General features: G+C 39.1%; 1 protein-coding gene across 2 annotated transcripts in view; it reads left to right on the top strand.

The window, feature by feature from the left end:
- The window catches only part of LOC112103410 (nucleoprotein TPR), a 70046-nt gene that overhangs the window by 1081 nt on the left and 41480 nt on the right, over positions 1-27485 (top strand). For both annotated transcript variants that reach the window (XM_024195140.2, XM_024195138.2), the window contains exons 2-19: positions 2927-3031; positions 3595-3668; positions 4894-4990; positions 5354-5457; positions 7779-7943; positions 8826-8918; positions 10877-10957; positions 15662-15749; positions 16275-16415; positions 17154-17245; positions 17741-17938; positions 18630-18737; positions 19373-19599; positions 24646-24809; positions 25066-25205; positions 25304-25452; positions 26240-26402; positions 26966-27100. In XM_024195140.2, the coding sequence (XP_024050908.2) occupies positions 2927-3031; positions 3595-3668; positions 4894-4990; positions 5354-5457; positions 7779-7943; positions 8826-8918; positions 10877-10957; positions 15662-15749; positions 16275-16415; positions 17154-17245; positions 17741-17938; positions 18630-18737; positions 19373-19599; positions 24646-24809; positions 25066-25205; positions 25304-25452; positions 26240-26402; positions 26966-27100 (2324 nt within the window). The remainder of the gene's footprint in view (positions 1-2926; positions 3032-3594; positions 3669-4893; positions 4991-5353; positions 5458-7778; positions 7944-8825; positions 8919-10876; positions 10958-15661; positions 15750-16274; positions 16416-17153; positions 17246-17740; positions 17939-18629; positions 18738-19372; positions 19600-24645; positions 24810-25065; positions 25206-25303; positions 25453-26239; positions 26403-26965; positions 27101-27485) is intronic.

The raw sequence follows: 27485 nt of genomic DNA, 5'->3' as shown, positions 1-27485 counted from the left end.
ACAGGCTGCAGTGTGTCTGCAGGCCTATGGCACTAAAAATAGCCATGCAGATATTTCCATTTGGGGTCTGAGCCCTAGGGAGGGAGTGGGTTTCAGAGCCTAAGCTCTAGTGGCAACGTATACATGGCTATTTTTAATGCCGTAGTACAAGCCTGAGTCTGTAGACCCAGGCTCTGAGACTCACTGCTGTGTTTTGTTTTTGTAGTTGTTTTTTGCAGTCTAGACATACTTTGAGTGGGCCCAATCTAGCAACACTTCCAATAAACTCAGTGTTTGAGGCTTGAACCTTTCCAGATTGCTTTGCTTGAAGCAAGGCTTTTAAAGGATGGGTTGGAGATGATCCTTGCAACACGTTCATTTCCTGAGGCTGTTATACTAATCCAGGGTTTTGGGCTATCCAGTGGTCCCATCTGGCATTACATCTTAGAGACAATGACATTATTGATATAATCTTATTGCCCTGGGCCCACTCAGGAAGGCAACATATCTTAGTGGCTAGAACAGAGGACTGGGACCCCGGAGACCTGGATTTAATATCTGGCTCTGTGACTGGGTAACTTTAGGCAAGATACTTCCCTTTCCTGTGACTCAGTTTCCTTGTTTGTAAAATGACATTAATGATACCGATCTTTGTAGAGCAATTAGAAATCTGACAATGAAAAGTGCTGTCTAAGAGCTAAGTATTATTAGGGTATTGAAGTGGGGGGCAAGAGCATTATTTAATAATTGAGCATAGGTGAAACAGTGGGTAGAGTCAGGAGTTCACTTCTCAGCTCGGCCATAGATTTCCTCTGTAAACTTGCCCTTAACCTCTCTATACCTCAGTTTTGCAATCTTATAATAGGGATAATCTTCCTGCCCTATAGTGGTATTTTTGAACTTAAATCATTACTGGCTGAAAATGTTTTGTGATGCTTTATTGGAAGATTATAGAAGTATTATTTATTATCATTTTCATAAACAATCTTACTCAAGTAAAACTTTTAATCTTCCAAGTGTTTATTGTGGAATTTATCAGTTTAAGTAGGCTAGTGGTTGTCTGTAAACTTCAAGATTCTCATATACATGCTGGTGGTATATCATTATATGAAACTGATGTAGTTTAGACTGAGAAAGGTTTATAGTACATGTTAAGAAAACAGCGTTTATCTAAAAGTCCGCTAATCTTTCTTGCTGTTATTCCAAGAAATAGTAGCATCACCAGAAATATTATCTCAGATATTTACAAAGCATTCTTGAACACTATAGAAAATCTGAAGTGTGACTTTTATTTCAGTTATAAAGCAATAACCTTTACATATCAGTGTTACTTCTGGTTGTGATATTTTCAAAGTCCATAGTGATGTACCCATACAAAAAGGTTCTTTACCAGAAATCATTGTTGTTAACCAAGTTTTCCAAGTTAAGGTTGTAAGGGCAAATTTACACCCAGCTTTATACTGATTTAATTATATTGGTTTAGAAATAAGCTGTGGTGGCATAAGCACTTATATACCAGTATAACTGACCACACTAGGGAATTGCAGTAATTTAGCTATATGTTGCTAAACTAATATAGTGAAATCAATCAAAAAACTGGAGTAGACTAGACTTTAGTGCAGTGGTCGATCGTGATCAACTGGTCGATCCTGGAGCCTCTGCCAGTCGATCGCGATCTCCAGGCCACTAAAAGTCCGGTGGCGCAGCGGGGCTCAGGCAGGCTGCCTTCCTGCCCTGGCCCCATGCCACTCTCGGAAGCGGCTGGCTGCTGGCACGTCTCTGCGGCCCCTGAGTGGAAGGAGGGGGAGGTGGCTCCGCGCACTACCCCAGCACCATCCCCGCAGCTCCCATTGGCCGGGAAGCAGGAGCAGCGCTTGTGGGCATGGGCAGCGCACAGAGACCCGCTCTCCCCCAACCCACCAGGGGCCGCAGAGACATGCCAGCAGCCAGCCGCTTCCAGGTGCAGTGTGGTGAGCCCTGCTGCACCGCCTGCGGGGAGCCGCCTGTGGTAAGTGCCTCCCGGCTGGAGCCTACATCCCACCAAACTCCCTCCCAGAGCCTGCATCCCTCACCCTCTCCTGCGCCCCAACATGTTGCCCCAGCCTGGAGCACCCTCCTGCACCCAAACTCCCTCCCAGAGCATGCAGCCCTTACCCCTTCCTGCCCCCAATCCTCTGCACCAGCCCAGAGCCCCCTCCTGCACCAAACTCTCTCCCAGAGCTTGCACCCCTCACTCCTGCACCCCAACTCCCTGCCCCAGGCTCAGCCAATGCACACCCCACAGTTGAGAATGTTACACTGGTTTGTGACAATCCCTGAAAGATTTTTGATCTATAAACCACAAATGACACTAATAAAAAGTAAAACTCATTAAATGTCCAGTGGATTCTATCAGATCAGGTGCAGTGTGACCATATGACCCCTGCAACCAAACTCCCTTCCAGAGCTTGCACCCCTCACTCTTGCATCCCAACACCTTGCCCCAGGCTCGGCCCGGAGCCCCTTCCCACACTCCCAACCCCTTGGCCCCAGCCCAGAGCCTGCACATTTACCCTCTGCCCCAGCCCGGTGAAAGTGAGTGAAGGTGGGGTAGAGCAAGTAACGGAGGGAGGGGGGAATAGAGTGAGTTGGGCAGGGCCTCGGGGAGTGGTCGAGGTAGATCCTGTGTTGATCTTAAATTCAAAAAGTGATCTTGTGCGTAAGAAGGTTGGAGACCACTGCTTTAGGGCAATGCACTTGGAGAAATGTAAAACAGAACTGAACATAGTAACAAAATTATTTAAACAGTGCTTAAAAGTAGGTAGCAATATAGCACTTGGCTTAAAAAAATGTTTTTTCTTCAGGGTCTACTGAAAGAGCATTGTTTCTAGTTGCATTTTCTGCTAGATATGGTTCTCTAATAAAAGCTGATTATGAAGTAGTGTTAATATAATGTGGTGTTCTGCAGAACAACAGTATTTTGAAGTGGAAAAGCGTCTGGCTCAAAGTCAAGAGAGACTTGTAAATGAGACACAGGAATGTCAGACTCTCCGTCAGGAGCTAAACAAACTTAGTAAGTATAACTACACGTTGATTAGCAGATTGGAAAGTTGTTTTTCTGTTTATAATAATTACATCTTTTGTACTTATTTTGAAATGCTTAATCTAAATAAGAAAAATCTGTCAACCAAACTTCTTTCACAGAAGTTAATTGATATTTTTGGTTCAAGTCCCTGCTTTCTACAGGCTTTCAGTCTGTTTTACTGTAGTAAACATCTTATTTACATTCTACTCAAGGAACTAGGGGTTAGATTCTACAAATGGATTTGTGCAATGCACACATATGCCCATAAGGGTCAGGTTGCAGGATCAGACCTGAGACGCTGATATGTCAGTGGCTTCCAGAAAGCAGATGAGTAGGGATAAAACTACTTTTGTTTTTAATCACAAGAGTACCAATTTGGTCAATGGCTTGTATATTGGATTTTTAATTTTGGGGAAATTTTTCTCTTCTCAGTTTTATATTATTGTAAAGCAGGAACATGAATTTTACCAACTGGATATAACTAATGCACATGTTATGTTAATATTAAAATGTTTCCTTAATTTTCCCTCCTTGTCCCTCTCCTCCCACAGATGAGCAGTTGAAGTCATTGAATGAGAAAAACAAAGAACTTGAAGCGGCTCATGATCGCAATACAGCCATACAGGTATAGGAATCACTGAGTATGCAAATGTAGCAATAGATAGTTGAAAGGCTTTAGAATTTAGGGTGCATGTTTTGTTTGGAGTCTTGACAATCAAAAGCTAGATATGCAAATAATGCCTTGTCTATTCAGGAAAGTTGTGCTCTTCAAGTCCCGGTTCAAGCTCCACTGTGGGCACTCCTATTTCTGATTAAGAGTGACTTATTTTAGCATAGCTTAAAAGTGTTCCCAAACAAATTAAATTAAACCTCAGAAGTCTTACTTTAACTGAAATAAGTTTCTGCACAGGGGTTTACACCAGTTTAACAAAATTGGTTTCAAATTGATATTCTTGGTTCAATCAGTGCAACTGTCTTGTGTAGACCATGCTACTGATGGCTTTCTTCCCAATTTCTTTTTTCCCCTCTGGCCCTTTGATTAGTCTGTGGTTAATAGCGTGTAGTCTAATTTGTTCACCAAATAAAACCAATTCAGAGAACTAATGTTGTGACTAGAGTACCTTTTGTTGATACCACAGTTCTGGTTCTAGGCTTTATCCTTAGGCACATTCGGAACAAGTTTTATTGGTGAGTTTGGAAACCCATTAGGAGTCTGAGCCGCTTCTTCTGCTTTTCTAACAAAGAAGAGCTGTCTCTGTGCTTACTGGAGTCCAGAGGAAAGTTGTCTATCTTGCACCTGTGAGGAAATCTCTATAGCAGTTGAGTAGTAAAAGTAGGAGTAAGAAAACATCACTGTTCAATAAACAGTTCTCCTAGAGTGGCTGATACCTCTATTCTTTTTTTTTTCTTTTCTTGGACATAGGGTACCCTTGTAGAGTACTCTCAATTTACATTTAAAGGTAAAGAAGTTGATATCCTGTACCATCTCAGATTGAGATTACATTTCATAAACTAATCAGGGGCATGGGATGAAACCTCCAAGAAAACTTCAGGTGTTGCATGAAGTTATGTTGATTCTTCCCTCTGTGTCAGAACTAAACAGATGCTCAGCACGGTAGTGGAAATCAAAGGTGGACACAAGATTCCAGTTTGTTTGTTTCAGTAACTGACTTGCTTGAGCAGTTAAACACCTTCCTGTATACTAAATAGTAGGATTGCTTTCACACATACATTACAAATGGTTAGGATGATAACCTCTGCTTACTACAGCATTTTCCCTGTATGATAGTAACTTTAAAAAATGACCACGACTTTTAACATAAAACTGATACTTTTTTTTTTAATTGAAGAGTCAGCTTACTAGAGCAAAAGAAGAATTGGAAGGTGAAAAGAGAGATTTGGTTCGAACGAGTGAGAGACGCTCTCAAGAAATTGAACACTTAAATGGTATGACTAGTAAATACGCTAAAACCATAACTGATTTACACCTGCTTTGGGAGTCAGACTTAAACCTAAACTCAATAATGGTTCATTATCCAAATTTGTATGGGTACCTCCCATTAATAGATCAGAAAGGAATAGGAGTCAGATTGGTAGAGGAAAGTGGTGGGGGAAATGTAAGTGCAAGTCAGGGGAAAAGCCCAACAGCATTCTAGGTGATATTTAATTGTATGGAGACACATATTGACAATTAAGTCTTCTCATAAACTGGTAGCCTTCATTTCTAAGGTACTAAATCTGATTTATTTACAGTAATAACTGATACTGTTTTGAATATTTGGCATCTTACATTGTCTCTGATTTTCCTAGAGGATGTTAAACGTCTAAATGAGAAACTTACGGAAGCAAACACAGCAAAAGTGGAGCTACAATTAAAGCTGGATGAGCTTCAAACATCGGATGTCTCTGTGAAGGTAGGTAGTGTTTTACATGGATTACCCTTGTCAGTAGTGAGAGTTCCAGTGACTTACCTACTTAATTGATGTCTTTGCAATGTATCATTAAGAAGATAACTACATGTGGTATAAAAACGGGTCTTCTTTCAAAGGACGCAGGCAAACGTCTTTGTCATAGCATGAAAATGTCATTTGTAACCTTCCAATAAGCTTAAACTGTTCAATTGTTTTCTGTAATTCATGCAAACTGGTCTTACTCTAGGGCTGCCAATATCCATGAAATCAACTTTCTAGACTTCATTCCTGGTTGTAGTGATAACGCTTTAGTGCAGGGGTCTCAAACACGTGGCCTGCGGAGTTATTAGCTGCAGCCTGCCAAGCTTCTCTCTCCCCCTCCCCCCAAGCTATTTCCTGAGGCTGCCAAGCTCCCTTCACCCCCAGCACACCGCATCCCCGCTCCTCTGCCTGCCTCCAGGCACTTCCCGCCACCAAACAGCTGTTGGGCGGCACTTAGCGCTTTCCGTGGGAGGGGGGAGGAGCGGGGAGCCACGAGCTCATGGGAGGAGGCGGAGAAGAGGCAGGGCAGGGGCGGGGATTTGGGGAAGGGATTGGAATAGGGGCAGGGAGGGGGCGGAGTTGGGGTGGGGACTTTGGGGAAGGGGTTGGAATGGAGGCGGGGAATGGGTGGGAAGAGGCGGGGCAGGGGTGGGGCCTCATGGAAGGGGTGGAGTGGGGGTGGGTCCGGGGGCAGCGGGGGTGGGGGTGTCAGTGATGCGGCCCTCGGGCCAATGTACTAGTCCTCATGTGGCCTTCCTGATCGTTTGAGTTTGAGATCCCTGCTCTAGTGGCTGATCCAACCTGTATTCATTTTCTCAAGGAAACAATAGTCCTACAGAATTCTAAATTAACTTCTAAAGGCGGTGCTAAGAAGTTTGACCTTGGTCAAATGACCTTAGTCATTTATCTTGCTAATATATATTCCTTGCTCATCCCATCGATAACTTTGAGCTTAATGTTAGAAGGTCCCTTATCTTTTATTTGTATCAGACTAGAGTCCTCATAACATACATTCAGTTTTTTTATTTCATATGAAACTGGAACAGTCAGTTAAATAGAGAGCCATGTCAAAATATTATCTGTCGGCATTTCACATTGCTTCTCTTTAGTAGTTCAAGGTCATGTTAACTTACGCTTGTGCAGCGCTACATTGGCATCTGTATCAGTTCCTTTCCAGGAGATTTGTAGGGCAGCCATATGGAGTTTCCTAGATATTTCTGGAAAACATTATTCCTTGACTTTATCCCTAACTAACACAATATAGCTTTTTGTTCCATTCTAATAGTTGGAACTCTTACAGAGGTTTGAATATGCTACTACTTGCAAGTAAATGGGCTTGGTCTTTTAGCACAGACAGTTGTGTTTCTAGGTCAAGAGATCCCTGGTTCAGTCCCCAGGAACCTGTTACACATGGATTCAGCCAAATGGCATGAATCTGTATTTGGCTTACTGAAGTTATGAAACCTGACTCACTCTTCCTTAGTATCATTTTGTCTCTGAGTGTTTGTTTGAGGCAACGTTGCCTTCATATAGTCAAACAAGTAAGCAAACTATTGTTGTTTTGTTATGACTATAGTATTGGCACACTGACCCTTTTGATACTTTGAGGCTTATACGTGGTGTTTAACCTAGTCTCTCCTTAGACGTATTCATCAAGCTTTTAAGTCTCCAGAAGTGGGGATCTGTTATAGCACTCTATTTTAATTTTCTTTTTCCACATCTGCAATTCCTGTTTTTTAAAGGCTGGTTCATATCTTTTTATGTTTGTGTCAAGCATAGCACAATGGGGCCCCAAGGCTAATTATGGCCTTTGTCCCCTATTTAAACTTAAATGGTAAACAATATCCTTCCATGATGTTGGACACTTTTTTTTTTTTTTTGCCTTTAATGTGCTTTCTGTCTTGTACCTGAAAAGGAGTTAGACACTAATACCTCAGCCGGGGCAGGTTTATGCTACCTATTGAAGAGACAGGTTAACAGTCTTAGAATTCCAATGCTAGAGTCATTATTCTCTTTCATAAAACGATAGCAAGGATCCGGGAGTAGGCATATGTCACAGCTGAATTGTTTCCTGGAGCCTGAAGACAGGAAAAAGACCATTCTAACTTGGTGAGGCTCCTGGATGCATGGCTATGCATGGGTGCATCATTAACCCCAAACCTGAGCTAACCACTAACACACACACATGCAATTTGTGAAGAAGTTTTGCGTAGAAAGTAGTCTTGTTACAAGTGCTAATTTATTTAGTTTTACCATGCTGTCTTTCACAATTTTATTTTTAGTATCGTGAGAAAAGGTTGGAGCAAGAAAAGGAATTATTACAGAATCAGAACACGTGGCTGCACACTGAGTTGAAAGCCAAAACAGATGAACTCCTGCTTATTGCCAGGGAAAAGGGAAATGAAATCCTTGAGCTTAAATGTAGTCTGGAGAACAAGAAAGAAGAGGTAAAGCAGTAAATAATACAAATATTTTTTCTAAGTAATTTTAAAAAAGAAAACAAAATTTAGTCAAGATACGATAACAATTATCTGGAGTCTAATACCCCTTGACTTCTTGAGTGAGGTATTTTTATAGCACTGACACTCTTCACTATGGATTGAATTCCATGTAAAGGGGCAAATTTTCATGTACATTCTTGAAGTTTTGGGGGATATGTTTTAAGGTAGGGAATTGTGCTTTTTTTCCATTATGTGCTTTGGTCACTTATAGTTTTCAGGGAATGAATATATTGGTATGGACATCTAAAGTAAGGTAGAGCAATTGAAGACTATTTTTGTAAGATTAGTGACGATAAATTAGAAATAGCTGAAAGTACAATGTGTAATACAACAGTGCTAGTGAAAATATACAGAAATACAATTTCTTGCTAAAAAAGAATGTTTGTTTTTTTAAAATATGTACAAAAATATTGTACTGGTAATGCAGCTTCATTTTAGCATGTGTGTTTTGAGTGGGGGGAAAACGTGGGGCTTTATTTTCAAAATAGCTCATCCCTAATCAGCTCCTATTTAGACATCTACTTAAGTGGTCAGCTCCTGTTAGGCAAGTAAGTGAGGCAGCCAGACTTTCTGTGTTCTCAGTTGTCATAAGCGCCTGGATGCAAAGCACCTTTGAAAATCTGGCTGCTTTTAGATAGCTGCACAGAGGCAAAATTCTTTAGAAAAAACGGCCTTTATACTATCACTTGTGAAATTAGAAACTTTGAAATGTATATTATGGTCGATAATAATCAGATACTGCATTTCTGTTGAAGTACCATTTGAAAAATATATGTAGTTGTAAATGAAAAATAATCATCTTATGTTTAATACCTGTTATTCACACAGGTTTCCAGAATGGAGGAGCAGGTAAACAGCTTAAAATTGTCAAATGAAAATTTACAGAAACATGTGGAAGATCTTTTGACTAAATTGAAGGAGGTAAGAAAACCTTTTCTAAACTGTAATCTAGTGTGGCGGCATTTAAGAGAGCTTCAGTATTTTAATTAGAAAAATTATCTCCTGTATCTAATAGAATTAAGTACAATACTACCCTAATCTGCGCCATTGTACCGAGGTATTGTTGGGATTGCCAATCTATAGAGGGGAGGGAGTTTACATTGCAGGCTGCAGTGTCCAGGCAAAGCAGGAAGGACTCTGATGGGGGAGAGTATTAGTTTTAACTTACTACTCTCTTTCTTATAAAGCAACTTTGAGCAAAGGTGGGTGGGAGGAGGGTAGGAGTTTAAGAAAGCTTTTACTTAGGGCCAACCGCTTCCAACTTTTACAAAAGTTCCAGACAGTTTTTTGGCCGGGGGAGGGAACAACAAATATTCTCCTGTAATATTTGCCACTCAAATGTTACAGCTTTTTGGAAGTGTATGAAAGCCTAAAAATGAAATGAACTGGCATATTTTCATATCCATTCTGAGAGAAGTGCAAAGAGTAAAACTGGAAAAGAAACGTAGAACAAACTAGATCTCCTGATTCTGTTGTAATAAGCCAATGGCACATATGGTTGAAACATCGATAAAGAAATGTAAAAGTGTTCTTTTAATGGTTTGTGCAACGACCTGATCTTTGCTTTGTCATTTGTATGTATCGTTTATGTGATGAATCATGTTTTCTCAAATGTAAATTAAAATGGCTGGTTTTGGAAAAAAATCAAACTTCTGAGACGGGGAAAAAAACCTTATTCAATAACTTGCCCTTTTCCACATTGTTCGGTCTGTAGTACTGTATGTCTGAGGAAACATTTTTGTTTTTGAACTTCTATGTATTCTAACAGCCACAGTATAATTCTTAAACTTATAAAAACCTCACTTTGAACATAAGAACTGCCATGCTGAGTCAGAAAAATGGTCCATCTATCACAGTATCCTGTCTTCCGACAGTGGCCAGTGCCGATTCTTCAGAGGAAATGAACAGAGCCAGGCAATTATTGAGTGATCCATCCCCTGTTGTCCAGTCCTTGTTTCTGGCAGTCAGAGGTTTAGGGAAACCCAGAATGTGGGGTTGCACCGCTGACCATCTTGGCCAAGAGCCATTTGTGGACCTTTCTTCCATCAACTTATCTATTTTTTTTTTTTTAACCCAGTTATACTTTTAGCCTTCACAACATCCCCTGGCAACAAGTTCTACAGGCTGACTGTGCACTGTGTGAAGACCTACTTATTTTATGTTTCTTTTAAACTTGCTGCTTATTAATTTCATTGGGTAACCCTTGGTTCCTATGTTATGTCCTTATTTACTTTATCCACACCATTCGTGATTTTATAGACTTCTATCATATCCCCCCTTCGTCGTTGCTTCTCTAAGATGAACAGTCTATCTTTTTAATCTCTCCTCATGTGGAAGTTGTTCCATCCCCTTAATCGTTTTTGTTGCCCTTCTCTGTACCTTTTCCTATTCTGATATACCTTTCTTGAAATGGGACGACCAGAACTGCACACACAGTATTCAAGTTGTAGGCATACCATGGATTTATATAGTGGCCTTATATTTTCTGCTTTTATTTTATCCCTTTCCTAATGGTTCCTGATGTTCCTTTAGCTTTTTTGACTGCTGCTGCACATTGAGAAGATGTTGTCAGAGAACTAGCCACGATGACTCTAAGATCTTTCTTGAGTGGCAATAACTAATTTAGAATCCATCATTTTGTATGTATAATTGGGATTATGTTTTCCAATGTGCATTACTTTGCACTTACCAACACTGAATTTTGTTTGCCATTTTGTTCGCCCGTCACCCAGTTTTGTGAGATCCCTTTGTAACTCTTTGCCATCAGCTTTAGATTTAACTATCTTGAGTAATTTAATATTGTCTGCAAACTTTGCCACCTCGCTGGCTTTCAATTGAAACAGAACCAGTGCTATGAATTCATGTTTTTTATTCATCAGGCAAAAGAACAGCAAGCTGGTATGGAAGAAAGATTCCATAATGAACTAAATGCCCACATAAAGTTATCTAACTTGTACAAGGTAAGTTTGGGAATGTTGGATACATTCATATTAGAATTATATGGAAGTAGGTCCGGGGTTTGGAGTGTGGTACAGGTCAGACTATTTCCCCAGAGCTATATTTCTGCCTATATAAAGTGTTAATGTGAGATGGGGGGGATGGTTCTCTTCCTTAATCCTCCAAAGTCCTGTTTAGTTTCTTCTGGTCAAGAAGATAGTGACTTTTATCACATACATTTTCATTAAAAGGAACAGATATCTCAAAAACTTCATAGACAGTATAGGACACTATGCACAGATTTACTCTGACATGTTGAAAGAAGGATATGGGAGAATAAGCTTGGGTTGGGCAGTTGATGTGGCCAAATGCTTGAAATGACCCTAACTTTGTAGGTTGTGGTAATGATGGTGTTATTTCACAATGCATTTAAAATCTTACATTGCTCAACTCAGACCTGCTATTTTACTTCATTCTACAGATTAAGCAAAACTGCATTTAAAATGATAGAGGAAGTATCTTACCTACTGTATGGAATTTCCTTGTATTGTAAATGTGTTAATCATGATAAAGTGCAGTGCTCACTAATAATGGTCTTAATCAATGCCTGTGCAACTTATTTTGTAGTCTTGCAATATTCTTCTGTATGGCTCCTAAAAGTCCACTGAAATTAATAGTGCCAAGTATTAATGGTATAGTCGGGAAGTGAGCAAGCTGGTGCTGTATTAGCCTAGAATAATTCAGTACGAGGCTGAAAAGCTATCACAGTCAGGGTTTAAAGTTTTACCTACGTAAAAGTGAATGTGATAAAAATTAATGTCTTACAAAAACATTCAACTAGAATTTCAGTATGATAAATGTGAGCTGAAATACCTGCAAATAATAGTAGAGTTACCAATAACCTTTTTGTAATCTACTGGACTACCATTCTATACATGTAATTAGTCATGGAGTTGACTGAGGAGTTTTCTGACCCATTAGCGATTATCTTCAAAAAGTCATGGAAGTTGGTAGATACTTATTTATTGATGTCAATACTGCAGCCTTTTAAAGTTCCAAAGGCTTTGTTTAGTGGACTAGATTGGCTTGAAAGGAATACTAAGAGTCTGTTATCCACACAGACATGCCACTCTACAGGGCTGCTTTGAAATAAACAAAGAACAATAATAATTTGACAGTGATAAAGCAGGTGACATTCCTATATAATGTCCTACAAAATCTATAACTACAATAATAATAATCTATTTTCATACTAGTATTTAAAATGAACGGTGAAATCAAAAGAAAACGGCATGCTTATCATGCAGCTTTCAAACTTAAATTTGTTGAATATGCAGAAGCAAACAATAATTGTGCCGCTGCTCGTGATTTCTGTATCAATGAGACGCAAGTAAGAGAATGGCGAAAAAATAAAACACTAAAAGACATGCCAAGAAAAAATGTCCAACGAGGTGCGCTTCATTTCCTAAGCTGGAGAAAGATCTCAATGATTGGGTTGTTGAATGTCAACAAAATGGGTACATTGTCACTAGAACTGGAATTCGTCTGTGTGATCTGCAAATGTCGAAAGACGACAAATACAAGTCAGTAAAGCCATCAATGTTTGTCGCATCAGCGGGTTGGTGTACTCACTTCATGAACCATCATGGTCTCTGTCTTCGTTAGCGAACAAAGATAGGTCAAAAGCTACCAACAGATCTGGAAATAAAAATCGAATCTTTCCAAAGGTTTATTATAAAATATCGAAAGGAATATACATTTGAACTGTCACAAATAGGAAATATGGACAAAACACCAATGACATTCGATCTCACAAGCAACAGAATGGTAACTGGTATTTTAAAATCCATTTTACGGTGGTTTTATCGTGTTTGGCAAATGGATCAAAGCTCCTTCCTGTTATTTTTAAAAGAAAAACCTTGCCTAAAAACATGAAATTTCCTGCTGGTGTCATCGTACGTGCACACAAAAAGGGATGGATGGATGAAAATGGGACTGTTGAATGGCTGGAAAAAGTGTGGAATAAGAGACCAGGAGCACTTTTCAAGAAACCTGCTATGCTCATTTGGGACATGTTCGGGGCACACAAGACGGATGAGGTGAATAATGTGGCCAAAAATATGAGAACTACTTTGTCTGTAATACCTAGAGGCTTAACTTCAGTTCTACAACCGCTTGATGTCTGCCTGAACAAACCCTTTAAAGACAGGCTACGCAAAATGTGGTCTGACTGGATGTGCTCAGGCATGGCGAAGTTGACAAAAGGCAGGAATCTTATGAAGCCCGAAATCAATCTGGTCGCCCAGTAGATCAAGGACGCGTGGATGTCCATTCCCTCGGAAATGATAGAAAAATCATTTAGGAAATGCTGTATCAGCAATACACTTGACGGGTCAGAAGATGATGCCGTATTTGATGATGGCACAACAGAGGCTGATGATGAGAAGGAATCTGAGTCTGAAGACGACACTGCCGACATCTACGATGACAATGCAGGTGCAGCTGTGACTGAAGCAGAGTTTAATGAACTGTTTGGTGAATCAGAGACTGATTCAGACTTTGAAGGATTTTAAGACTTTTTAAAGTCTCATATTGTTATGAGTTACTTGTTTTAAATATCCATTTACTGATTTTAAATATTGACTGTAATTTTGAAGGTGAATAATTATTTGTTCAGTTATTATAACAGGTTTTTCATTAGATTACATTAAAATAATTCTAGCAAAACTTTTGAGTGTTTCTTGTGATGCCCACTTTTAAAATATAGCAGGGGTTGGCAAACTTTGGCTCCCAGCCCATTAGGGTAAGCCGCTGGCGGGTCGGGACGTTTTGTTTACCTGGAGCGTTCACAGGCACGGAGCCCCTCAGCTCCCAGTGCGCGCGGTTTGCCATTCCCAGCCAATGGGAGCTGCGGGAAGTGGGAACGGCAAACCACGGACACTGGGAGCCAAGGGGCTCTGTGCCTGTGAACGCGCCAGGTAAACAAAACGTCCAGGCCCTCTAGCGGCTTACTCTAATGGTCCAGGAGCCAAAGTTTGCCAACCCCTGAAATATAGGGTCGGCTTATGAAAGGGTCATACAGTTTTTGCAATTTTTACCTAACCATCTTGGGGGTCGGCTTATAAACGAACGGGCTAATGAACGAGTATATACGGTAATTTCCAAACACTTAGAGGATAATAAGGTGATAAGTAAAGTCAGCATGGATTTGTCAAGAACAAATTGTGTCAAACCAACCTAATAGCTTTCTTTGACACGGTAACAAGCCTTGTGGATGGGGGGGAAGCGGTCGTCAACAGTGTTAACACTGTTGCAAAAAAGCAAACATCATTCTGGGATGTATTAGCTGGAGTATTGTACGCAAGACATGAGAAGTAATTCTTGCACTCTACTCCACACTGATTAGGCCTCAACTAGAGTATTGTGTCCAGTTCTGGGTGCCACATTTCAGGAAAAATGTGGTTTGTTTAGCGTGGAGAAGAGACGACTGAGAGGGGACATAACAGTTTTCAAGTACATAAAAGGCTGTTACAATGGGGAGGGAGAAAAATTATTTTCCTTAACCTCTGAGAATAGGACAAGAAGCAATGGGCTTAAACTGCCCTTGCTGCAATTTAGGTTGGACATTAGGAAAAGCTTCCTAACTGTCAGGGTGGTTAAGCACTGGAATAAATTGCCCAGGGAGGTTGTGGAATCTCAGTCATTGGAGATTTTAAAGAGCAAGTTAGACAAATACCTGTCAGGAATGATCTAAATAATAAGTCCTGCCATGAGTGTAGGGGAACTGGACTAGATGACCTCTCAAGGTCCCTTCCAGGCCTATGATTCTCTGAATTATACGTATGTGTATGTATACTTATATTTAATAATATATAAATAGGAGTTTGCTGCTATTTTTACGTATAAAAAAATAAATATTTGCTTAACAAGGTTCATTATGCATGAGGTTTTTATTAAAACAAATTTTGTTTATAAGAAAAAATCTACAAAAAATGTAATTGGCCTCTAATTTTTGTGCCACAGTTTTTGAGTGTCCATCTTATATAGGGCCGATTTGAAGAGTTGCTGAGCATCTACAGGGTCTATAGACTTCAACAGGAATTGTGGTTTCTCATCATTTCTGAAAATCAGATCCTAGCAGTCTAAATCTGGGCACCCAAAATTAGAGGCAAGTTCTAGAGAGGTGTGGGCCTTAACTTCTTTCTGCTTCAGTTGCTCTCCCTTTAAAATGGAGGATAATGTTTTTTTCACAGGAGTGTTACAAAGCAGTAATTCTATTGTTTGTACAGCCAATCACACTGAGATTCTCAAAAGAAGGAGCTATTCAAGTGAAAAGTATAGTATAAATGCTAACTTGCCAAAAGCATTTATATCTAAGAACGAAAATCTCATACTTTAGAAGAAGTTTATAAATTTGATTATTTTTATAGACAGCTGGGCGCCTAAAAATACTGCTGAAATACAGCCATGCAAACATGTTAAATAACTTTGGTTATGTCAATAACTGACCATTTTCCTCTAAAATGGGGAGTTAGCACCTGAATTTCAAGACCCTTAATAACAGTATTGCTGGGACTTACACTAAGGGCCAACTGTTTCCAATTAGAGTAATACCTTGGTGTGTGTTACATATTTATACCAACATCTTGTTGGTTCCTGGCCTCTGAAGAGCTACCTTATTTGTAACTGTTCAATAACAAAAGATTAAATAATACACTTGTATTTAGAGTGCTGCAGATGATTCAGAAGCAAAGAGCAATGAGCTGACACGAGCAGTAGAGGAGCTGCACAAACTTTTGCAAGAAGCAGGTGAAGGTGAGAAGCTACTTATAAAAATTGCATAGTTTTTAATGGTTTTGTTTTCTGTTCCTGTTTAGTTAAACAGTTTGAGTAAAAACACCTCCAAAACAATGGCAGTTGTGAAGGGAATTTTTTCACTATTCGTCTGTGGGAAATGTTATTTAAATGTTGTGTTGAATTGTCTTGTTATAGTTATAAAAAACGTTAAAAAATCTTCGTACATTCCCATGATGTCTGAATGTACTTGTAGAATTTTCTTAACGTTATTGTGATTTTGAGAAGATATAATTTCTGCAGAATGTCTTTAAAGAAATTTGACCTGTGTCTTCATGTCTGTCTCATTATTTTAGATTGGCTTGTCCTAATCTTGCTGTTTAATTTTTAGCCCTCTTCTGCATTCAGCAGAATACCAGTTATTGCTTTCTTTCTAAGATGAATGATTTAATGTCCTTCGTAGAGGACATTTAAGAAATCTCTTTAAAGATACTTTTGTATACTTCACTCTTTTTAAAGAGAGAAAAAAATTATATGTATTTTTAGCTAACAAAGCAACAGAGGATCATTTGGCTGAGATGGAGGAGTCTAAAACTGCAATGGAAAAAGAACTCAGAGAGAAGATTAGCAAGTTAGAGAAAGAACTGGAGAATGCTAATGATTTACTTTCTGCTACAAAACGTAAAGGTAGGATAACACTTGAACTTTTCGTAAGTGCCAGATTTTATATACTAAGTAATTTTCAAAAAGGGTTTTTGCATTGCAATTTCTAAAGCAAATAAGTGCACTAAATCTTCATCTAGACAATATTATGTATAGATGGGACAATATTATGTAGTAGAGATCAATCTAAATATATCTGCTAGAGTCCAAATACCAGAGAGAACCAATTACTGTTGTGTTTTGTTTTAATTTTATAAAATGTGGAAGGTAGCACTTTTTTTTTTCTTCTTCTTTCACTCTGCTAGAGTGTCACTTGTAGTTTGGCACAGTTGAGCTCTGCCAGCCATTGTATTTCGGGGCATCCCTGCTATTTAAATTGTTTGTTTATATTTTGTGATTGAAGACTCGAGAATCTGACATTGAGATTGTTTGAACACTTATAACTAGACTGGACAAAGCACTATATATTATAAAGAACAATTTGACACTATAATTAGGTGTATTTTATTTCTAATTTCTAAGATTTTAGAACCAAATGGAATTTTTTCCTAGTCGTTATTTTTGAGGAGAAGGTTGATAAGACCTTATTTGTAGTGATTGTTGTCTATGTACAGTATGTGTTTGTCTTTGAGCATATGTGCATAGTATTTGTATACTAGATAGTATTCCGCAGATGCTTACATATTCCGCAGATGCTTACATTTTATTTCTCTCTATTTTATGTATGATTTGACATATGTTTTGGGGTTTTAACCTATCCAGGAGCTATACTGTCTGAGGAAGAGCTGACAGCCATGTCTCCTACTGCTGCAGCAGTAGCCAAAGTGGTGAAACCTGGAATGAAGTTAACTGAGGTAGGTGGAATTAGTTTATTATAAATTGATGACTCAAAATCCATTTATCTATTTGGGTCTTTGACTAAAATCTTTCTTATAACATTAACAACATGGATACAGAGTATTTACTAAAGTGTCCATGGCCCTAATCCAGCAAAGCACTTGATTGCTGCTGCTACACTTTGGAGGTTCACTCAGAACAGTATGCGTTGTGTCACTGCCTTCCCTGTAACCCTGGGTGCCTCTGTGCTCTGCGGCTTTGGCTCAGAGTGCTGACACCATCAGCCTGCTTACAGCATAGTGACCTTACCCTGACTTCCACCAGCCTGGTTACTCCTTGCAGGATGACACCAAGGCTCTTCCAATCCTCAGTCTCCTTGGAACAGTCTCCTTTGTACTACTCAGCTCCTCTCACTGTAGCACTCACAAACCATATCAAATTCACTGCTCCTTTAGAAAAGTGTTTTTTGAGGTGGTTGGTTACACTTTTCAAAAAATGTTTTCTTGACACAGCTTTACAATGCGTATGTGGAAACACAGGATCAGCTTCTTCTGGAGAAGCGGGAAAATAAGAGAATTAATAAGTATTTGGATGAAATAGTACAGGAAGTGGAAGCCAAAGCACCAATTTTAAAACGGCAACGTGAAGAGTATGAACGGTCACAAAAAGCTGTAGCCAGTTTGTCTGCTAAGCTTGAACAAGCTATGAAGGTCAGTATGGATATTAAAAAAGAAAGGCAGGAAATGACTTATACAGAGCATGCAGATTTATTGTGCTAATCCCCTAAATTTGTAAACATAGTGAATGGATTCTAGTAAATGATGTGTTGTACAAAAGAAACTGTTTTGTGCTTTCCAGTTCTTGAGCAGTTATGGACAAGATTGTTCATGACCTCTGTTACAGTTCTAGAACAGTGTGTTTACCTGTAGTGTTGTGACCTTCTGAAGAAGAAAACAAATTTTATAATTAAGGCTTTACATAGTTGATCTTAATTTGAAAGGGGGTACCAAAAATAGGGGATTGAGTAACTAAACAAAATGGGATTTAGATTTCCAATTCCAATTAATTATCATGGAAATTGGGTTTCCAAATCCTTTAGGCAGCTTTGAAGAATACAATCCTATAATTTTACTGTGTGGCGTTACCCAAAATAATTAAAGTATAATTTGCAAAAGTAATTATTTGGTTTCTTCTAGTTTTGATTGTGGAAAAAGACACTCAGACTCCAGCCTCAAAGGAGTAAACAAATACTTGGTTGTTTTGAGGCACAATAGCTGTATTTTTACTACAGTTACTCAGAAAAAAATGTCGCCATATTTGGCATGATCACTGTAGCGGGAAGTGTTGATCAATTCTGAGTTTGTAGATGTTTTATATAAAAATTTATTTTTTTTTTTATAGGAAATTCAGCGATTGCAAGAGGACACTGATAAAGCCAATAAGCATGCTTCTGTACTGGAAAGAGAGAACCAAAGACTGGAAATACAAGTGAAAGACCTTTCACAGCAGGTTAGAACAAATATTACTCATTTCTTTTTCCTAATACAGTAGTGGAATGCTCTCACTCTTGTTTAACTCAGTGATCAGTTGCTGTATAGTACATTCTGAGATTGGCTTTGTGTGAAGTACACCTCTGATGTTGCTGATGTCCTTAAAAGCATTTCCTTGGGGCAGTGTACTATTTCCATTTCTGCTTATAAAATTAGATTAAGTTCAACTTATCAAAAGGTTAAGTCATCTTTGGGAGAACATGATGCATGTCTGACATAGAAAATTGCGATATGAATTGGATTTTGTTTTTGTGGAAGTGGAAAGTCCACTGTTCTTAGCACAGGATCGTGAGTCAGGAATACCTGAGTTCAAGTTCTGACTCTAACATGGATTCTGTGACCTTGGACAAAGGACTGAACCTCTGTCTCACTGTAAAGGGATAACTCCTATTAACCTCAGAGGGTTTTAGTGAAATTTAATTCATATTTGTAAAGAAAACTGTGCCAGTCAATTTTAATTCTAGACAGAATACTTTATAGAAAGTTAGAAAATACAGAACTCAAGTGTTTTGCTTCTAAAGAGTTTGTCTGTAAAAATAAATTTTGAAAACCAAATATAAGTTATAGTTTTATAACCTGAATGTTCTTTTTCAGGTGAGAGTGCTTTTAATGGAACTTGAGGAAGCCAGAGGCAATCATGTAATTCGTGATGAAGAAGTGAGCTCTGCTGACATAAGTAGCTCTTCTGAAGTAATATCCCAGCATCTAGTCTCCTACAGAAATATTGAGGAACTTCAGCAGCAGAATCAGCGTCTCTTGGTGGCTCTTCGGGAGCTTGGGGAGGCTAGAGAAAAAGAGGAACAAGAAACGACTTCATCTAGGTAAACTTTCCTCCTTCAGCAAAATTTTCATACTTGCCAGTAACAGGACATGAAAGTAAAGGGTTTAATCTGCAGCAAGGTAGAGTTAGGTCAGTTATTAGGAAAAACTTTCTAACTATGATGATAGTTAAACTCTGGAATAAGCTTCCAAGGGAGGTTGTGAAATTCCCATCATTGGCAGGTTTTTAAAATCAGGTTGGACAAACACCAGTTAGGGATTGTCCCTAGAAAACAGGGGGCTGAACTTCTTGAGGTCCCTTCCAGCCCTACATTTCTATGGTTGTATGTTAAGCAGAAGAATTTTCATGTTGAGGTTCATATTAATTTACTTGCAAAAGCGATAATTATTTTCAAAAGCATTAGTCAGCCAAAATTTAGGCTGCAGATTAAAATTGTTGCTAGGCTTCATATTGCATCTCTTCTTTTTTCCACTATTTTTCAGTTCAACCCACACAAACCTTGCCACCTTCTATATATTCTTCCAAAACTTTGGCACTTTTATAACTTCTTGAAATGGTGCTTCACATTTTCCAAACAGATAAATATGTTGATGGATGAAAACATATGCCAAGCCCCCGGTCTTAATTTGTGCCTTACATTTGTGTAATAGGAGTTGCATTGAATGCTAGGTTTTTTACTTTGCCTAAGGATTTCCTTATTAATCTATTTAGGCAAAGTGAGTTTAAGATTTTTGGGGTGATAGTGTCCCCTTAATAAGTACTTTGCTTTTAATAGTTACTCTTCATTGTTGATGACTAATAGTTGATTTGTATGGTCACCAAATGATTGGTGAATAAAGACTGCACACAGTTATATTATGGTTCAAGTGAGTGGCTGTAACTTCATTCGTTGGGCTAAATTTGAAATAGCAAAACCCATTACTGGAATTAAAGCTGGTCCAATGTGCTTATGTCCTCAAACTATGACCATAACAGACAAGTTTCCTAGCAGACTCCACCTTGTGCAATACATTTGCAACTAAATTCCCCTCCCCCCGTCCCAACCTATCCCAATTTTTGTTTGAAGAAATGTGCATGAATAAGGGGCTGCCTCTAAATTGTTCTTGGTGGAAAAGGCCCTTGCCCATCTTGCCATTCATAGAATCATAGGACAGGAAGGGACCTCGAGAGGTCATCTAGTCCAGTCCCCTCCATTCATCTCATGACTAAGTATTACCTAAACCAGCGTTTCTCAGATGCGGCCACCGGGGGCTTTTCTTACAGTCACAGCCTTCTGGGTGGTTATTGATTGGGGGGCAAAGCAGTGGCCCCTCTCTGAAGACACGAAAGCTGGAAAAGCAGGCAGTTAGTGAGTTCCCCACCTTCCCAGGGGCGGTGGGGTCGGGCTTTAGCTCTGGGGTGAGAGGTGGCAGCCTCCAGCCATGGGGCTTTGGGCTCTGTTCCCCGAGCTCACCACCCCTCCTATCACCTCTGACCCTCGCTGGCTCTCCTAGTGCCCCATTGCCCCTGGCTCCCGTTGCCTCCGTACCCACCTCCCCATCCAGGGCTCAATTTGTCCCCGGATTGCCTGGGCTGAGTAAATCTGCTGTGAAAAGTGATATTTGTGTGTTTGTTAATATCACTTTTCACAGCAGACTTAGTAGCTAGCAAGTCTAAATAAAAAAGCAACCAAAAAAGCAAAAGAAACAATAAGAAAAAATACAAGAACGTGCAAAGCACCTTATTTGTGTTTCTATTCTGTTTAGGTCCAGTAAAGAATAGAGACAACTGTACATTATTTTTATTATTGAGTCTGCAAAAAAAAAATCCTACATACGTGTCCAAATCATTGTAATTTATTTATGTGCATATTCATTTGTTTTTCCTAAAGTTAATTAAGTGTTTTAGGAAAAATTGCACTCTGAGGCCACCAAAAAATTTGTTGTGAGAACCCCTGATCTAGACCATCCCTGACAGGTATTGGTCTAACCTGCTCTTAAAATCTCCTATGATGGCGATTCCACAACCTCCCTGGGCAGTTTATTCCAGTGCTTAATCATACTGACAGTTAGGAAGCTTTTCCTGATGTCCAGCCTAAACCTCTCTTGCTGCAATTTAAGCCCACTGCTTCTTGTCCTATCCTCAGCGATTAAGAAGAACAATTTTTCTCCCTCCTCCTTGTAACAACCTTTTTTGTACTTGAAAACTGTTATCATGTACCCTCTGTCTTCTTTTTTCCAGATTAAACAAACCCAATTTTTTCACTCTTCCCTCATAGGTCATGTTTTCTAGCCTTTAATAATTTTTGTTGCTCTTCTCTGGACTATCTCCAATTTGTCCACATCTTTCCTGAAATGTGGCGCCCAGAACTGGGTACAATACTCCTAATCAGCGCCGAGTTAGCCGTCTTTAGCAGAATTACTTCTCGTGTCTTGCCTACACTCCTGTTAATATACTCCAAAATGATGTGTGCTTTTTTTTGCAACAGTGTTACACTGTTGACTCATATTTAGCTTGTGGTCCACTATGACCCCCAGAGCTCTTTCCACAGTACTCCTTCCTAGGCAGCTTTTTCCCATTTTGTAAGTGTGGAACTGATTGTTCCTTGCTAAGTGGAGTACTTTGCATTTGTCCTTATTGAATTTCACCCTATTTACTTCAGACCATTTCTCCAGTTTGTCAAGATCATTTTGAATTATAATCCTATTCTCTAAAGCACTTGCAACCCCTCCCAGCTTGGTATCGTCTGCAAACTTTATAAGTATACTCTGTATGCCATTATCTAAATCATTGATGAAGATATTGAACAGAACCAGACCCAGAACTGATCCCTGCAGGACCCCACTCATTATGCCCTTCCAGCATGACTGTGAACTGCTGATAACTACTCTGGGAACGGTTTTCCAACCAGTTATGCACCCACCTTATAGTAGCTCCATCTAGATTGCATTTCTCTAGTTCGTTTATGAGAAGGTCATGTGAGACCATATCAAAAGCTTTACAAAAGTCAAGATATACGACGTCTACTGCTTTCCCCCATCCACAAGGCTTGTTACCCTGTCAAAGAAAGCTAGTAGGTTGGTTTGACATGATTTGTTCTTGACACACATCTATGCTGCCTGTTACTTATCACCTTATCTTCTAGATGTTTGCAAATTGATTGCTTAATTATTTGCTCCATTATCTTTCCGGGTACTGAAGTTAAGCTGACTGGTCTGTAATTCCCCAGGTTGTCCTTATTTTCCTTTTTATAGATGGGCACTATATTTGCCCTTTTCCAGTCTTCTGGAATCTCTCTCCTATCTTCAATGACTTTTCAAAGATAATCGCTAATGGCTCAGATATCACCTCAGTCAGCTCCTTGAGTACTCTAGGATGCATTTAACCAGGCCCTGGTGACTTGAAGACATCTAACGTCTCTAAGTAATTTTTAACTTGTTCTTTCCCTATTTTAGCCTCTGATCCTTCCTCATTTTCACTGGCATTCACTATGTTAGATGTCCAATCACCACCAACCTTGGTAAAAACCAAAACAAAGAAGTCATTAAACACCTCTGCCGTTTCCACATTTTCTGTTATTGTTTCCCCCCCGTCATTAAGTAATGGGCCTACCTTGTCCTTGGTCTTCCTCTTGCTTCTAATGTATTTGTAGAATGTTTTCTTGTTACCCTTTATGTCTCTAGCTAGTTTGATCTCGTTTTGTGGCTTGGCCTTTTTAGTTTTGCCCCTACATACTTGTGTTGTTTGTTTATATTCATCCTTTGTAATTTGACCTAGTTTTCACTTTTTGTAGGACTCTTTTTTGATTTCCTGGTTAAGCCAGGGTGGTCTCTTGACATACTTCCGATCTTTCCTACGCAGTGGGATAGTTTGCTCTGATGCCGCTAATAATGTCTCTTGTCTTCAAATCTGTCTCTTGCCTCCATAAAGTTACAGGTACTTTGAAACTATGTGAAGAAAACCTAAATAATAGCAAAACCTATGAACCTGTTGCGTACACATAGTGGATGCTCATGGAAGGTGAAAAAATCCCATCTCTTAAGCGGGTCCGTGATATGGGGACCAATGCCAATCAGCCATAGCCTAGAGCAGTGGCGGGCAACCTGCGGGCCGCATGCGGCCCATTAGGGTAAGCTGATTGCGGGCCACGATACATTTTACGGACGTTGACTGTCCATAGGCATGGCCCCCCGCAGCTCTCACTGGCCGTGGTTCGCTGTTGCCGGCCAATAAGAGCTGTGGGAAGCAGCGGCCAGCACATCCCTGCAGCCCATTGCTTCCCACAGCTCCCATTGGCCAGAACGGCAAACCGTGGCCACTGAGAGCTGCGGGGGGCCATGCCTGCAGATGGTCAACATCTGCAAAATGTCTCGCAGCCTGCAATCAGCTTACCCTGATGGCCCCATGCGGCCTGTGGGATGCATGTTGCTCACCACTGGCCTACAGCATGGCAGGAAATGTGACAGAGACTTGGCACCCTGGCCACCAAATACTAGTCCAGCTGTGCTGCAATAAAGTCAAAGCCTAAAAGCATTGCCAGGGGATAGGAAGATCCTCTTGCAAGCAGAGTGCAAGAATTTATTTCCTTGTAGTATCCAATTTATGCCGTCAATATATGTGGGGAAGAGGTAGCCAGCCAATTGACTGCTATATAGCCTTCCCCCTGCTTAAGAGGAGGGAATCTCTATTTCCCCAGTCAGATTAATCAGTGGCATAGCGGGACATGGTTTGTGTTTGCTAAATGGACTGCAAATGTTTCTGTGTTGTCAGTTTAACAAGGTACTATAACTGTACCTAAAAGTTAAAACAACTGAGAGCTCAGATAAGATGAGCAATAGGATATCTGCAGATATGTGACTCTGAGTTATGTTTGCTCACTTTTTAAAAGAAAATTTGTTAAAGTCCAAGGGCCTTATCCAGTCCCTTTATCTTTGCTCAGAACTCCCAGTGATACTAATTAAAGTTCCAAGGATGGAATAAACAGTTTTGAAAGCCTCTTGTGATTAAATAGTTTAAATGCCTCTGTAAAAATGCCACCTTGGCTAATAATTGTTGCTGTCTAAATACAGTTAAAAGGAAACAAAATCCTGTCTTTTCTCTGTTTCAGAATTTCTGAGCTGCAGAGTCAACTTGAGGAAGCCATCCATGAGTTAGAGAAACTGCGTGAAGCACGTCATGTTCAACTGCAGCTTGTAGACTCTATAGTTCGTCAGCGTGATATGTACCGCGTACTGTTAGCTCAGACAACTGGAGTTGTCATTCCAGTGCAAGGTTAGGCTTGTGTTAGCAACTCATAAGTTTCCACAGTAGTTGATAGCTTTCTAAAATGATTTATGGAGAGGATTGGAACCTTTTTTTAGTTGGTCTGTGTTGTTCAGTGTTTATCATTAGATGGCATATGGAAAATATGAAATATATAAGTTTTTTGCTCTAAGAACTCCTAGCCTGCCCAACACCAAATGACTGATATTCAATCTTCTGTTTGTATATTTGGTGATTTTAAAATGTAGCTTTAATTTTTATAAAGCTTCAAGTATGTTGCCAGAGGAGATTTCTTTTACATCAACCCCAAAACGTTCAAGTATGCCTCAAGCCATGTCAACTCCTGCTCCAGTATCAATGACTGAGTCAGCAGATGCAGTAGAGGCTAAGGCTGCACTTAAACAGGTACACTGTGTTTTTTTTTTTAATTAAACATTTCAAATAATTTGTTTCTTTTTCACCTTGTAATCTTCTTAATGATTGTTCCTTAATGCTTGCTGTAGCTACGGGAAGTTTTTGAGAACTACAGAAAAGAAAAGGCGGAGAACGACAAACTGCTAAATGAACAAAATGAAAAACTTCAGGAGCAAGTCACAGACTTGCGGTCACAGAATGCTAAGATGTCCACCCAACTTGAATTTGCCTCCAAACGGTAAGTTGGTGATTATTACATTTCCAAGTAGAACTCCATTTTCTTGTCTTACATGTGAGAAAACAAGCTAATTGCTTGGTGTTAGACTATATAGTATGTTTGTTGATATGAACTGCCAATAAAATACCCATGTTTCCAATTGAGTGAGAATGCAGTGGCCACACAGAGGCAAATGTAGGTGCATTGTTACATGGCAACTTTATAATTCCACAAAAAGCCCAAAACGGATAGCATGTTGCTACTCCAAAAAAAAAAAAAAAAAAAAAGTACCAGTGTTACTTAATCCAAAGTGGGAGCCCATAATAAATTCTTTATTTAAAAACAAAAACCAAGAAATCCAACAAGGGAACAACCCAAACATGAAACTTTGGATCCTTTATTTGAAATACAATTTACTGGATTAAAGCCAAAGAGCGAGAGAAACCTTATATTTTTTAAAGCCATAGGAGCTTCAGTAAGTGGAAGAGAAGGGTCTGTTTAGCCTCTGTTAATTGGTCATTATTTGTTAAGAATTAGCCATACTTGAATATTTGAGTTAATATCATGCATCATATTCAGAAACTTGATATGAAATGGAGCAGTGCTTTAGAAAAAACTATTTAATTAGCATTCTCTTTTCCAATTCAGCTAACCTTTTACAAGGCTAATATCTCTGTAAATCATGCTTCAAACTGGTACATGAAAACATAGCATGTTCATGTGAGTGTATGCACTCACCTTGTAATTCAGTGTAAGTCATTTAACTCAGGAATATAAACTACTTTTTTTTTTTTTGTTCCATTTAAAGTTATGAGATGCTGCAGGATAATGTTGAGGGATATCGTCGAGAAATAACATCCCTTCAGGAGAGAACTCAAAAGCTCACAGCAACAACTCAAAAACAGGAACAGATAATTAACACTATGACCCAGGACTTAAGAGGAGCTAATGAAAAGCTGGCTATGGCAGAGGTGATTGTACAACATTTTCATGCAATCTGTATTTGTGTACACTTCAAATTTAGTATAATGACACAGTAAATTTCTATTCCATTGTCTTGAAAACGGTTAGAATTTGAACCAGTGCTTCACACTACCTGAAATTTTTAATTCAGTGGAATCTAGTACTAAATCTCTTAACTTCATGCCTTGTGAAAACACTGGCTGTTAAAATCATGTCAGTGTTGGAACATGTATATGTGAGATATTTTATTTACCATCACAAATACTGAGAGACTCAGTAAACTGTTCTAAGGGCTGTTTTCGTCAACTGATGAATAGAGTGAAGCTTTTGCTTTTGGCTAATGTTAGTCAGCTAAAGCTAAAGTTTTGTAATTCCAGCCTTATTTACTTAGATTGTAATTTGGCTTAAATTTCAGAAATTTAACATTTAGAAGAGTACTTGACTGGCTTTGGTTACTTATCTTGATTGTTTTTCAAGAAGTTATACAGTAGGTAAATTTTGCCCAAATTAACTAATGCACAGATTTGCTGTTAAGATGCTAAATTTTGATTTGTAATCTGCTCTTTTAAAGGTGAGAGCAGACAACTTGAAAAAAGAGAAGGATATCTTGAAGATGGCTGAAGTTCGTCTGACCCAGCAGCGAGAATCTTTGTTAGCTGAGCAAAGGGGACAAAATTTACTGCTTACTAATCTGCGAACTATTCAGGTATAATCAAATGCCATCCTTTTTGTTGGATGCAAAAACCATGTGAACTGGAGACAGAGTCTTTTCAACTGATAACACTAAATGTGTAACACTTCCTTTGTCAGATCTTTCAAGAATTAGTATAATGACTTGGTATGTTATATTCAAGGCTTTAAAAATACTGATGAAAATAGCATGTTTCAAGATATTATCCAATGCCTGATGAAATCTTTGACTTCAATAAGCATTGGATCAGGCCATTAAACAGCAATTATTGTTTCAAGTCATAAATAAACATTCATTACTTGAATATGTTACTTAGCAATTTCATCAGTGAGCAATAATACTGTTTTCAGTATGGGCATCGTTTTTATGCACTTTTCAAAAGACAAGAAATTATTCTTCT

This window comes from Terrapene carolina, unplaced genomic scaffold (assembly GCF_002925995.2).
Source record: "Terrapene carolina triunguis isolate 2854851 unplaced genomic scaffold, T_m_triunguis-2.0 Scaffold211, whole genome shotgun sequence".
NCBI lineage: Eukaryota > Metazoa > Chordata > Testudines > Emydidae > Terrapene > Terrapene triunguis.
The sequence above is the reverse complement of the archived record's forward strand: the minus strand, read 5'-3'. Positions and strand labels throughout refer to the sequence as shown.